This window comes from Fusarium pseudograminearum, chromosome 3 (genome assembly GCF_000303195.2).
Source record: "Fusarium pseudograminearum CS3096 chromosome 3, whole genome shotgun sequence".
Classification (NCBI taxonomy): Eukaryota; Fungi; Ascomycota; class Sordariomycetes; order Hypocreales; family Nectriaceae; genus Fusarium; species Fusarium pseudograminearum.
The window spans coordinates 5072393-5085640 of record NC_031953.1 but is presented as its reverse complement, the minus strand read 5'-3'; the positions used below and the strand labels follow the sequence as shown (position 1 = coordinate 5085640).

At 49.0% G+C, this 13248-nt stretch overlaps 3 protein-coding genes across 3 annotated transcripts, besides 2 other annotated features; 2 read left to right on the top strand and 1 right to left on the bottom strand.

Annotated features, from left to right (window-relative positions):
* The first annotated feature begins 1383 nt into the window (after positions 1 to 1383).
* Positions 1384 to 1414: a microsatellite.
* A 1934-nt stretch (positions 1415 to 3348) lies between these two features.
* Positions 3349 to 6251, top strand: FPSE_01160 (uncharacterized protein; the record flags this gene model as incomplete). The annotated part of the gene is made up of 12 exons (XM_009254280.1): positions 3349 to 3498; positions 3546 to 3893; positions 3942 to 4005; positions 4057 to 4165; positions 4216 to 4270; positions 4324 to 4386; positions 4437 to 5281; positions 5330 to 5436; positions 5492 to 5573; positions 5618 to 5705; positions 5756 to 5997; positions 6050 to 6251. The coding sequence occupies 12 exons, from the start codon at positions 3349 to 3351 to the stop codon at positions 6249 to 6251; spliced, it is 2355 nt and encodes a 784-aa protein (XP_009252555.1).
* Positions 6252 to 6550: 299 nt separating this feature from the next.
* Positions 6551 to 8377, bottom strand: FPSE_01161 (uncharacterized protein; the record flags this gene model as incomplete). The annotated part of the gene is made up of 6 exons (XM_009254281.1): positions 6551 to 7119; positions 7170 to 7422; positions 7478 to 7739; positions 7792 to 7986; positions 8042 to 8146; positions 8205 to 8377. 6 exons carry the CDS (start codon positions 8375 to 8377, stop codon positions 6551 to 6553), a joined length of 1557 nt encoding a protein of 518 aa, XP_009252556.1.
* Positions 8378 to 8403: 26 nt separating this feature from the next.
* Positions 8404 to 8436: a microsatellite.
* A 1536-nt stretch (positions 8437 to 9972) lies between these two features.
* Positions 9973 to 12869, top strand: FPSE_01162 (uncharacterized protein; the record flags this gene model as incomplete). The annotated part of the gene is made up of 3 exons (XM_009254282.1): positions 9973 to 9996; positions 10050 to 10181; positions 10233 to 12869. 3 exons carry the CDS (start codon positions 9973 to 9975, stop codon positions 12867 to 12869), a joined length of 2793 nt encoding a protein of 930 aa, XP_009252557.1.
* Between the last annotated feature and the right edge of the window lie 379 nt (positions 12870 to 13248).

The window sequence follows — 13248 nt, the reverse complement described above, 5'->3', positions numbered from 1 at the left end:
GGACGCACCTATTGAGAGGCCCACAGACCCGGGCCCTAACATGCATTGCGCCGGGGGGGTAACAGCCCGACCACAGGTTCTAACTTTGGAGAGTTAGTGGATGCTATAGCGTCTAGAATGTCGCTCCTCCACTAACTAACTTTGGTCTCTCCACTGTTTCTCATCTGCTCGTCCTTGGAGTTGGAGCTGGAGGTTTCCAATCATCTCGTTCGTTCGCTGGCCTACCCAATAGGACACACTTGAAAGGGTCAACAGGGGAGGCCCGGAAGGTGGAGTTTGCCTGCAGGGGATGCTAATTGGAATACATACTGGCAAGGGTGCCATGCGACGGAAGCTTTGCAGAGCGACTTGCAGTTGCTTGATGCCCCTGAGACGTAACATCCATCTATTTACCCTTGAGGAGGACCAAGGAGCTCGCTCGCATCAGCATTTTCCGACATGGGATATACAACAAAAATAACACTCGGGGGCTATATCGCCAGGCAAGTAAAGGTACATAGTAAGGAACCTCCGAAGGTCTGGAAACTTGCGGAGCAAGGCTGGACAGAGATCGTTTAGTTACTAGCTCCGTTGTCTCTGATAGATCGATCACGAGTAATTTCTCAATATTGGACACACAAACGCCAGAAGTATATACGTTTGTTGGGTGTCAGATTCCAAAGCTCCCGTCTCTTCCCCCCTTTCCTCCCGCTGACGGGCCGTTAACAAACATTTCTCTTTGTCAAGGAAGCATCAGCTCGTATTTAACAAAGAACAAAGTCATTTTTTATTGCACACGGCGATTAGACCCCATTTCGAACCAAGCCTAAGCGATTCTAGCTCAGGCTGGCCTCTGGAAGTCCGTCCCCAACGCCGGTCAAAGCGCTAGTTAACCAGCACCAGCACCAGCACCAGCATGATTCTGGTGTTGGCGGGTTGACGCAGGGGGATCACACTATTTCCTGCGTGAACAAGAGGAGAAGTCTGGAAGCGAAGCCAAGCGAACCGCACTGCAAAAAATGGAGGCAAAATTGCAAGGTTTTTCGCCGTGCCGAGTACGGACGGGGCTCCATTGGTTCCTGGCATGAAACGTAACCGAACAGACGGCTGGAGACTACTTCCAAAGCGGGAGTCGAGATGCACGCCAGAAGCAGAAACAAAAGAGCACCGAAAAACCACATGGTTTCAGCGAGTCAGGATCCACAAATCTAAACGTTGATCCTGCTGGAGGTGCCCGCCCGGGTTGAAGGTCTGTGTGGGACAAATGCCTCTCAGCACTGCAATTCAATCACTGTCTTTCAGTGAAAAGAGTAATCGCAGACGAGCTGACGTCGATCAGCCGAAATTAAAATGAGATTTTGTTTTAGTTCGTCGAGTCCCAATATACATATGTAGCATTCCTCTGAGAGAGAGAGAGAGAGAGAGAGAGAGAGAGCCAACTTCCCAAGCAGGCTCAGACTCTATCAGCTCTATGATAGACCATTAGCTATCATCCCTCTCCTTTGTCTCTCAGCGGCGAACTAACCGGGCTCCCCTTGCCCGCAGCCGGTGAGCCAGCATGGTTGGTTCGTCGACATGCTGCATCGGGCATGGCCAGTCTGCACGTTTTTCTGCAGCAGTGCAGACTGAGCTGAATTGGAAACATTTATTCAAGCACTATCGCGCGATCTTCTCTCCAGGTTTCTATCTGGGGCATCGCTGTCCAGTAGGTGTCGTTTTTAGCCTGCTACTAGTTACCGTTTGACCGAGTTTTCGCTCTGGTTTGAGTCGGCTGGTATGCCTGTGCCTTCTCGAAGTCGACCGATACGGGCGGAATTTGAGTTTTTCTGTCGCCATTCCAAGCCAAACATGCACAGAAATGGATCTTGTCAGCTCAACGTTATCCATGTGGCTTTGATAGAGATGTCGTTGCGAGTCAGGCCAATATGTACCAGCTGAGAGATCGCCAGGCACGGACTCGGGTCCGGTTTAGAAGCCATGGCCAGTCACAGTTAATGGATGGCTGGGAGCGAAACTTCTTTTGGTTAATGGCTCAATGGTTTGGCCAAGTGTGGTCGGTTGTTCGTTAGCTCTCTTTGCCATGTGTCGACAACTGGCAAGTGCCCATGATGTGAAATCACGACGGCGTGTCTTTGAAACTGTTCGACTGTCAGTTCGAAGAATGACGATTCAGACATTGCATCATTAACCATGAGGGGTTCTTAAGCGTGTCCATGTTGTGGAGTGATTCGAATTGATGGAGAGAAGATATATTATGCTGCGTGTGCAGCTAACAGACACCAACTAACGTAGATAGGTGCTAGGTTAGTGGTAGACCACTGTATCTAGGTAGGTAATTGCTTCAGTGGAAGGTAATTGCACAATTACACTGCAGTACGTGGCTTGCATCCAACAGAGTGCCTGCCCAGGTTGTGCATTGTATCACCTGCCTAGAGCCTTCCTTCCTCATGTATGATTGTACCTGTTTTCCTCTATTGCAGCGGCAGGTACACTCCTGTCAACCGGATCTCGTCTGCTACTTCTACTGTCTCTAGGAGGTAGATATATCTATCTGTAACATAGAACTTTGTCAATCTCTCCAATGGCCATACTCAATCAGACATGCGGTCTTGCACTAGAAAACTTCTATTATTGATGACAGTCAGCACAAAGCCAAGTTTGTGTCGTACTGTCGCTATACCTGCTACCTCAACAGATGAATGTGCCTGGCCTTGATCCTTCGTCCCGTCTTGACGGTACTGCAACCAAGAGAAATGATCCGCTGAACGCGATCTCACGTTGAACATGCCCCCTTATCACTGCTGGATCTCTCGCTAGATCTTGATATGGGTCGCACAGCTTCAGGGTCACTGCATTCTTGTTCGAGAATGTCTGTTTCAGCCGGCCTATCACAACGGCAGAGAGGCTCAAAAGGCCGTTTGCGTTACATGAAAGGCTCCGGCAATGGCAATCTCCGGCTAGTCCATACACTTTAAACTCGGCTGTCGGACAGTGACACAAGTTCCCGTTGTTGTGAACAAGTCATAGAAAGCAGAAACATTGCTGGGAGTTTTGGGTTGGCCGTTTGATCTTTGGCACGAGATTTAGTAATGCCAGGGCAAGATTACCCTGACCGTGATACATAAACGCCGGGTGCTTGAACTACAACGGCATCTTGAGAGGACGCACATGTTTCTCTCCGTCCGTGGCCAAGATGAGAGTTGCAACGTTGACAATGCACCCTTCCGAGACCGAGCCGTCTAAGCTAATCCTCCGGAGAAGCACTAACCATTACCATATACTAATCGGCATATATGGTGCTCGAATCCCAATGAAATTATCATTAGCAATACCTTCTTACCCAACATTTGCTGATGCCATTCGTTTATGATGAAGCCACACAACCTCTTGCAGGCCCTGCTACTTACAGCTTCAGTTGTTGTAAATGCCGGAAAAACCCCCAGACCTGCAGTCGCTTCTTCCAGCACTGGTAGAAAGAGCAATGGCGACACTCGCAAGTTCATCATCGAAGTTGAGCCGGTAATAGAAGTCAGTTCCGTTCTTATAACACTTGCTCACATACTCAGAATCGCGGACTAGCTACAGTCGCACACCAGTTTCTCACGAAACCTGACCGGAAAAGACCCCTGTTCAAGAGTCTTGATTGCAGTGATATTTTCAGCGGAATGGTAGTGGAAACCGACACTGACAATGCGGATACACTACTTCAGATGGAGGGAGTTGTTAATGTCTGGCCAGTACACAAAGTATCTATGCCCAAAGTTGAACAGTCGAAGCACGGTCCATCCTCCTCGATAAGAAACTATTCTCTCCACCATTGGACGGGCGTCGATAAACTCCATGCCGCTGGGATACGTGGAAAAGGGGCAACTGTCGCCATAGTAGACACAGGGATTGACTATACTCACAAAGCGGTATGTTTCTATTCCTTGCTCTTGGCCGCTATTCATTAATTCATCAAGCTTGGAGGATGCTTCGGTCCGGGATGTAAAGTCAAAGGAGGTTATGACCTTGTGGGAGCCGACTGTAAGATGTTCAACGTCGTTTGTGTGACTCGGCAACTGAATGTTCATCCAGGGGAGACACATAATGAGAAGAAACACCCAAAGCGACCAGACAATGATCCCATGGACTACCAAGGGCATGGAACACATGTAGCTGGTATCATTGCTGCTGAAAATGAATGGTGTGTTTGCGAACGACGAGCATGGTTGTGTGACTAACCCGAGGGACTAGGCTTACTGGAGTTGCACCAGATGCGGAACTTCTTATCTACAAGGTATTTTCCGATGTAAGCATGAGCCATTACTGAGAAAGAGATGAATTTCGGCTTACTAGATATAGAACCCATGGGAAACTGACGAGGTGACTATAATGCAAGCATTGTGTGATGCTTACAATGCGGGAGTAAGTGATATTGTGTGTACTTATGAGCTTTGCTGATGAAAGATGCTCAGGCCGATATTATTACTTCAAGCATTGGACAGCCAAACGGGTGGTCCGACAATCTCTGGGCTGTTCTAGCTAGCCGACTGGTCGACAAAGGTGTTGTGATGATCGCATCAGCTGGCAATGAAGGAGAGTTTGGACCTTTCTACTCTAGCAGTGGCGCTATCGGGCATGGTGTACTTGCCGTGGCTGCTGCCAATGTCACCACAAAGCCAAATGCAAACAGAACCGGCGAGGACTATGGACCAATGCCCGTTTACTTCACCACTTGGGGACCAACAAATGAGTTGCTCCTTAAACCAGACATCGCCGCTCCAGGTTTCGAAATTACGAGCACCGTGCTAAACCAGAGTTACGAAGAACTGAGCGGGACATCCATGTCGGCGCCATACATAGCAGGCATCGCAGCCCTTTTCATCGGGAAATATGGTGGCCGTGCTTTCAATGGTGCCGGAGTGGCTAAGATGCTTCGAGATCGCATTGCTTCGAGTGGGAAAAGCCTGCCATTTGTGAATAGCCGCCTCAACCGGAAGTTCAAATCTCCACCATTCCAGGTCGGAACTGGGCTGGTGGATGCAATCAAGGTGCTTAATTACGATACCCAGCTCGAGTATGAGCCCTTTGCGCTGAGAGACACCGAATTGTTCAAGCCACGATGGAAATTCAACATCACCAACACTGGTGGAAGGGCACACCAATACAGATTCAAACTTGAGCCCCAGGCAGGCTTCAATATCTACGACGCCAACTACGGGGTCTCTCTGTTGTATGGAATTGAACCAAAGAACATCGTCCCTCCTGTGAGACTCCCTCATACGGTTTTTATAGAGTCAGGAGAGACAAGAGAGCTGAGGTAAGTCACCTGTGCATCACGAGATCATCATCAGCTTATGAAATTCAGTGTCACTTTTGGTCTTCCAGACGTCGACGACGATTACTTGCCATTGTATGGCGGCAAGGTATGGGTCATTTCTGATCACGGAGAGAAACTGTCCATACCGTATGGAGGTTCGTCAACCCTGACATGGCCTACGATTCTCGTTCCCACTGATGACTGTGACAGGAGCGGCGTATGATACTGAAAAGGCATTCGACAACATGTTTATTGCCGAACCGTTCATCACAGATCCGGACAAGGACTTGACGTAAGAAATCCATGCTAGTCTCGTGCTTGTTTAACACATAGCAGCTGGTCTTTCAACATCGACAGAGATCCGAATGATTTTATTGAGATTGGTGGTAGGCTATCATACGCTTGCAAGAACCTCAGATGGGATGTGAGTATCTCCTGAAGCCTTTTAATATCTTTCTCTCTAAAAACTGCCAGATATTTGAGCAAGGCTGGACAGAATCACTCTGGACCTACCCTCTTCGTGTTGGCGAATTTGGCTACGTCGGTTCAGCAACTACAATGCGAGATGCCGAAGAATTTTGGTTCTTCGATCCAACCATCAATGACGCGAATGACACTATACCGTTCCCACTCAAACGTGAATCGCGCGGGTTTCATGTATTTTGGTGGTTTGGTAAGCTCGCCAACGGTACAAGAATAGCGCCGGGAAACTACACGTAAGTACATGCGATACCCTTGGTGAGGTGAAAGTTCTGACAGGTCTTGAAGCATGAGATTTGCAGCCCTGAGACCTTATGGGAATCCAAACATTTCGGATCACTGGGACATCATGTACAGACCAGTGGACAGCAGCATACAGGTGTTGCCTTATAACGATAACGACAACGACACACATAGTTCGAATCTGACATCCAAGGCACCCCGGTACCAGATGCCGAGTCTGGGAAAGGCCTCGTTGAAAGGACAGTAGGAGAAGGAAGGATAGTGTGGAGAGATGGATCTACATCTTGTTTGCTGAAAAGTGACATTTCATAATCGAGCTGCTTACGAAGCGTGTGCATGAGGTAGAAATGTCGTTCATCATTATCAATGCCAAATTATCTATCCTGACAGCGCCGTTTTTTCATGAAGATCTGCACAGCTTTTCACCCGTAAACAGAGCAGACTATACTGTATATGCTCTTCCAACTAACTCCGTAAATGCACGAAACCGGAACTCCGTACCCAAACATTCCTCTAGTTTGATCAAGAGGCCCAGGTGTGTTTAGTCTATGCCCACTTGCCCAGGAGACTCATCACCACTAGGCCAGCGACCAAGCCCAGGAAAGCAAGAATAGTTGTGAGGATGTTGGCATCGGCGAGCTCAGCCTTGTGACCATGACCTCCAGTCATCCAGTCTGCAGCCCACATCTCGACAAGGCCAACCCACATGAGAATACCAGCAGAGACAGCGTCGAGGGTACCGATGGCGATAAGTGTGGACTTGTCGTTACCGTTGAACTTTTGCAGAACACCAATACCAATGGCCATCCCGATGGGGGTGATGAAGGCAAAGAGGGAGGCAAGGCCGAGCTTCTTCTTCATGTTGAGGCCAACATGGGCCGTCTCATCGTTGGAGATGGTCTCGGTAGCAGCAGGTGGAGCCTTGTCCGAGTCCTGTGCGGAGGATGTGTCATCAGAAGGACGAGCAGCGACGGCGTTGTGAGTGTCGGCGGCAGTACCAATAGTGGCGATTCGGCTTCCAAGGGCGATACCCTCAAACATTTGGTGGAAAAGGATGACAACGAATAGAGTGAGGAAGTACTCGTCGCCAGCGACAACCAGAGTTAAACCAATGACTAGATTGTGTCAATGCGCTGTGATGCTAGGTTTGAGAGGCTAAACTTACGGAGAGAGTGGAAGAGGATGCCCAACTCCATGACAAGAACACTGACAACCTCGGTGGAGAGCCACGCGCTCTTCTTCTCAGCCAAGGAGAGATCAGCAGAAGCCTTCGTCTTGGCGAGAACAATGCGGTTTCCGATGTATTCGACGAGGAAAGACATAAAGATGCCAGCCATGACGAGGGCGGATGTGGTAGCCTCGTAGCCCAAGTCGCCGATACATTGGTTGCTGAACATGAGGAAGGCATGGGTGTAGAGCTAACAGTATGGATTAGAAATGGTAGGCAATGAATGATTGGAGAAGGCAACATACGTGGACAAAGGCGGTGGAGATGATGATACCAGTACCGAACTGCTTCAAGACAATGAGGACAACGTTGAGTTTACTGGGCATCATCTTGTGCAAGAGGATGGGACCAAAGACACCTAGGGCACCTGTGGCCAAAATGACGAAGAGGAGACCGACACGGAGACCAACATCGTAATCTCTTTTGCGAGGTTGACAGGCAGAAGACGAAGAACTAACTGCCTCGCCAGTTTCTGAACTACCGTGACCGCTTCCACCTGTGCAATGCCTGAATGGGCCCATTAGTGATTGTTGATAGTTCGGAGGGGGATGCTGCTTACTCGACACCAGCGTGGAAGTGACAGTGTTGATTTTCACTTTCCTCAGCCTTGTCACCAGCAGCTCCTGTTTGGGCTGCACTTTCTCCATGGCTGTGGTCGTGGTCTTCTTCACCTGCTTCATGGTCGTGATCTTCTTCCGACTCAGCACCTTCAGCTTGAACAGCAACGTCTTTACCATCCGAGCCGACACAAAACCTAAAGGGGTGAGGGTTAGTGGTGGCCAATGGTACGTCGTGGCTCAATAGCTTACATATCAGAGCCATGGGCATGGCAGTCGGTATATTGAGAGGGAACATCAGTAGTGGCAGTGACCTTGATGTCTACCACGTATTCTGTCTCACCAGCGAAGCAGTATCTGGGTGCACGGTTAGTTAACAATGCCTCGGTTTGGAAACGACTAGGTATCTACTAACAGATCTGAGGCGTGGAGATGGCATCCTGTGATAGCGGTGACCTTGGGCGCTGCTGCTGTGCTTGAGGGGGCCTGGGTAGCTCTAGGGGCAATATGGACATTGCTGGCAGCAGCAGAAGCCACAGAGGAGAAGACAACCCCCCATTTGGCGAGGGACAAGGCGGAAGCGTACATGCTGATGGGCGGCTAACGGCAAGAGAGTTTTGTTTCGTTTTTGTTTCGTTCCGTTTCGTATCAAACAATGAACTACGGCAGCAGACAGCCGAGAAGACGCCTCTAAATAAGCAGGATTTATGCTTAAATTGCTGAAGGCCAATGGATGAGAGAAGCAAGACTTGGAAATGGCCGCAAAGGTCGTCGAAGAGAGAAAGAAAGGATACTTTTTGAAAGATAGTCAGGGTATCTCTATTATCTTTGGAGGGAGGAAAAGAGGGAGAACAGAGTTAATGTCTCAAACTCTCTTGCTTTCTCGGACTCATTGCCACTGGGGAAAACGCCCAGAGTGAATATCTGCTCCTACTGTTGCAGATACGTAGGGAAAGAGTGGATTGACTATGAGGACCTTGATGGCTTTGAGCCACTATTGAGCGGGAGATTTCCATTTTGGGGGTGCTTGAGAACCCGGATAGATAGTGTCGAGTTTATAATCCCTGTCGCCAAGCCGTGTATATCCAAGCATAAATCGATATATCGTCTTTACTCGAGAGCACGTGTTGATATAATCTTTGAATCTGAACAAGACGTCTGGCCATTGTTACCACTCGAGAACAAGTTTCGAAGGTGTGAATATACATCCCATCATTGGTCATGTCGAGCAAAAACTCCCCAAGTGGCTGGCTTCTACTTGTTGAAGATGCCCAGTCAACATGTCAATGCGGCTCCGTATAAAACTCTGCGGAACCCCCACATCGTATAAGCTAAAAACAAGGTTAAAAAGACTCTTGTTCCCCAGTTCGCTAACAAGAGAGCGAATTGCTCGGGTCTATACTTGTTTCAGTCAATGCTGGAGCCTCGATTTATCTCTTGGCAATTCACCGCACAGACTGCGTCATTGGGTATACTAGAAATAATAGTTGGTCGTCAGAATATGGTCCAGATGGAATGACATGGGTAAATAAGGAGAGGATAAGTTGAGGTCACTCACAGCGGGGGAGAAACCATACATACTCGAACTGCTTATCAATTAAAGAGACATGTGGCTGGTTGAGGCTGCCTGATAGTGAATCATCGCCGCTGAACCTTTTGATAGCGCGCCATTTATTGGATACCAGGGTCCAAAGGCTGAGCTGAAGGCGTCTTGATCATTTCTGATGTCTCGTTCAAATCATGCCCTTTGCTGATCTTGTTGATGGTAAGGAGAACCGAAATGTCAGGTCTTGAGCTGCAATGCATGGACTGAAACGGTCACGAGCAATTTATTCAAAGAAATAACAGCATCGTCAGTTTCAACGTGGACATGTTGTTGTAAGTTAGAATCATCAATTAACCTAACAGCGCCTGTAGGCTTAGTCCTGGTAACAACCAATAGTTTGTCAATGAAGCTGCTCACATAATCTATGCAATTTATGCACCCGGAACACAGCTTATGCAGCTGCCACATAACTTATGCAAAAGCAATGATTTCGCGTCACCACTTTAATTAAGAACCCACTAAAAGCGCGTCTCCCGGCCAATACGCGAATTCATGACGCGACTTAAACCTCCAACATTTGTCTCCTAGCCACTTTCACTTCAAATCTGGAGCTGCACAAGCCTAAAAGACGTTCATTATGGCTTCACGACCAGAGTTAAAGGTAACCGTCAGAAACTGATTTTCTAATGATTACCACGCTAATCATATCCTCAGCTCGACGACGAGGGCGGTTTCATTCGCTTCTTCAAGTCTTTACCAGACGTCAACCAAGACACAATCCGTATCTTTGATCGAGGTGATTGGTACACTTCCCATGGCCAAGATGCCAACTATATCGCAAAGACTGTAAGTTAATACCACGATCACATCTCTACCAATTCTAAGTCTTCGCTTCAGGTCTACAAGACAACTTCTGTTGTCCGACAGCTCGGCCGAAATGACCACACCGGACTGCCTTCCGTCACCATGACCATGACCGTATTCCGACAATTCCTTCGAGAAGCCCTACTCAAGCTCGGCAAGCGAATCGAGATTTGGCAGAGTTCTTCCGGTCGCATGAACTGGAAGTGCATCAAGCAAGCGTCACCAGGCAACCTCCAAGACGTGGAGGACGACTTGGGAGGTCAGATCGAGTCTGCACCCATGATTCTCGCAGTCAAGATCTCAGCGAAGGCTTCTGAAGCTCGAAATGTCGGTGTCTGCTTTGCAGATGCCAGCGTGCGAGAGTTGGGCGTCAGCGAGTTCCTCGACAACGACTTGTATTCCAACTTTGAGGCACTCCTTATCCAGCTCGGCGTACGTGAGTGCTTGATACAAGTTGACAAGGGCGACAAGAAGGACGAAAAGGAGAAGGATCCTGAGTTGGCTAAGATAAAGAAGATCATCGACAACTGCGGCGTCGCCATTGCAGAGAGACCAGCTGGCGACTTTGGCATTCGAGATATTGAACAGGACTTGGCACGCCTACTCAAGGACGAACGATCAGCATCTCTTCTCCCACAGACAGATCTTAAGCTGGCCATGGGATCCGCAGCATCTCTCATCAAGTACCTCGGGGTTCTACAAGACCCTTCCAACTTTGGCCAATACCAACTGTACCAGCATGACCTAGCCCATTTCATGAAGTTGGATGCTGCTGCTCTCAAAGCTCTCAACCTCATGCCAGGGCCCCGCGATGGGTCCAAGACGATGAGCATCTTTGGCGTTCTCAACCACTGCAAGACACCAGTGGGCAGTCGACTTTTGGCACAATGGCTGAAACAGCCTTTGATGAGCAAGAACGAGATTGAAAAACGCCAGCAGTTGGTGGAAGCGTTCTATGTCGACACCGAACTTCGCCAAACATTACAGGAGGAACACCTGCGATCCATCCCCGATCTTTACAGACTCTCAAAGAGGTTCCAACGAGGCAAGGCTAACCTGGAGGATGTTGTCCGCGCATACCAAGTTGTTATTCGCTTACCTGGCTTCATTGGTACTTTTGAGGGTATCATGGATGAAAACTACAAAGACCCCCTCGACGAAGCTTACACCACTAAGCTTCGCGACCTTTCCGATAGCTTGGGCAAGCTCCAGGATATGGTGGAGCAGACAGTCGATCTGGATGCTCTTGATCGCCACGAATACATCATCAAAGCCGACTTCGACAAGAGCTTGCGTATCATCCGCAAGAAGCTTGATCAGCTTGACAAGGATATCCGAGCCGAGTTCACAGCTTCAGCCAAGGACTTGGGTCAAGAAGCCGACAAGAAGATTTTCCTTGAGACCAGCCACAAGGTCCATGGAGTGTGCATGCGTCTCACGCGACAAGAGGCTGGCTGCATCCGAAACAACTCCAAGTACCAGGAGTGTTCGACCCAGAAGAACGGTGTCTACTTCACAACCAAGAAGTTGCAAGCCTATCGACGCGAGTACGACCAGCTGTCTCAAAATTACAACAGGACGCAAAGTAGTCTTGTCCATGAAGTTGTCCAGGTCGCTTCGTCTTACTGCCCTGTTTTAGAACGTCTTGCCGGTATCCTTGCTCATCTCGACGTGATTGTCTCCCTTGCTCACGCCTCGGTTCATGCCCCTGAGTCATATGTCCGACCCAAGATTCACGCCCGTGGCGAGGGCCAGACGATTCTTCGCGAAGCTCGCCACCCTTGCATGGAGCTTCAGGATGATGTTCAGTTCATCACCAACGATGTTGAGCTCACACGCGACAAGTCGTCGTTCCTTATTATCACTGGTCCCAACATGGGCGGTAAGTCGACATACATTCGACAAACGGGTGTCATCGCTCTTATGGCCCAGGTTGGATGCTTTGTGCCATGTGCGGAGGCCGAGTTGACTATCTACGACTCGATTCTGGCACGTGTGGGTGCTAGCGACTCGCAGCTCAAGGGTGTCTCTACCTTCATGGCCGAAATGCTTGAGACAGCCAATATCCTCAAGTCAGCTACGTCAGAGTCCTTGATCGTTATTGATGAGTTAGGACGTGGTACCTCGACTTACGACGGATTCGGTTTGGCATGGGCCATCTCGGAGCACATTGTTAAGGAAATTGGCTGTTCCGCCATGTTTGCCACTCACTTCCACGAACTCACAGCTCTTGCCGACCAGTACCCCCAAGTGCAAAACCTTCATGTAACGGCGCACATCGGCGGCACTGATGCAGCAGCTTCGGAAGCGGATGCCAAACGCGAAGTGACGTTGCTGTACAAGGTCGCACCGGGTGTGTGCGACCAGAGTTTCGGCATCCACGTTGCAGAGTTGGTCCGCTTCCCGGACAAGGTTGTCCGCATGGCCAAGCGCAAGGCAGACGAGCTTGAGGACTTTACCACCAAGCACGAGGATCTTGGCCTGCAGTACAGCAAGCAGGATATGGAGGATGGCAGTGCCATGCTGAAGCGAGTCTTGGTGGAGTGGAAGGACAAGGTGAAGGCTGGAGATATGAGCCGAGAGGAGCAAGTAGCTGCCTTGAAAGAGCTTGTTGGGGCAAACCCAGAGCTTCAGGCAAACCCTTTCTTTCAATCTGTGAAGGCTCTATAGATGCTAAGAAAGAGCTTGCTGTTTTAGAGTGATATATCACGGCGATTGGTGAAACAGATAAAAGGGCGTTTACGGAGTCGGGATTAATAATGGGAATACTGAGAGGGCGTTATATAGTTACAGATTATAGTTGCTTCGAGATATCTAGCGAATCACAAACTGCGATGCATTAATTAACATTCCGAATATTAGGTAGGTATGCTTCAACTCTCTGTCACGCTTTCCTAAGTTTCTATTTCACTCGATAACCTCTTGAGGTAGGTCCGTACGGCGTGACTCATTCTATTGGTCAATTGCCTGATCCTGTAAGAAAGTAGTGACCCTCAACTCGAGAATCAGTTTCAACCTACACTGTACTTTCCATCTCCATCTGAATAAA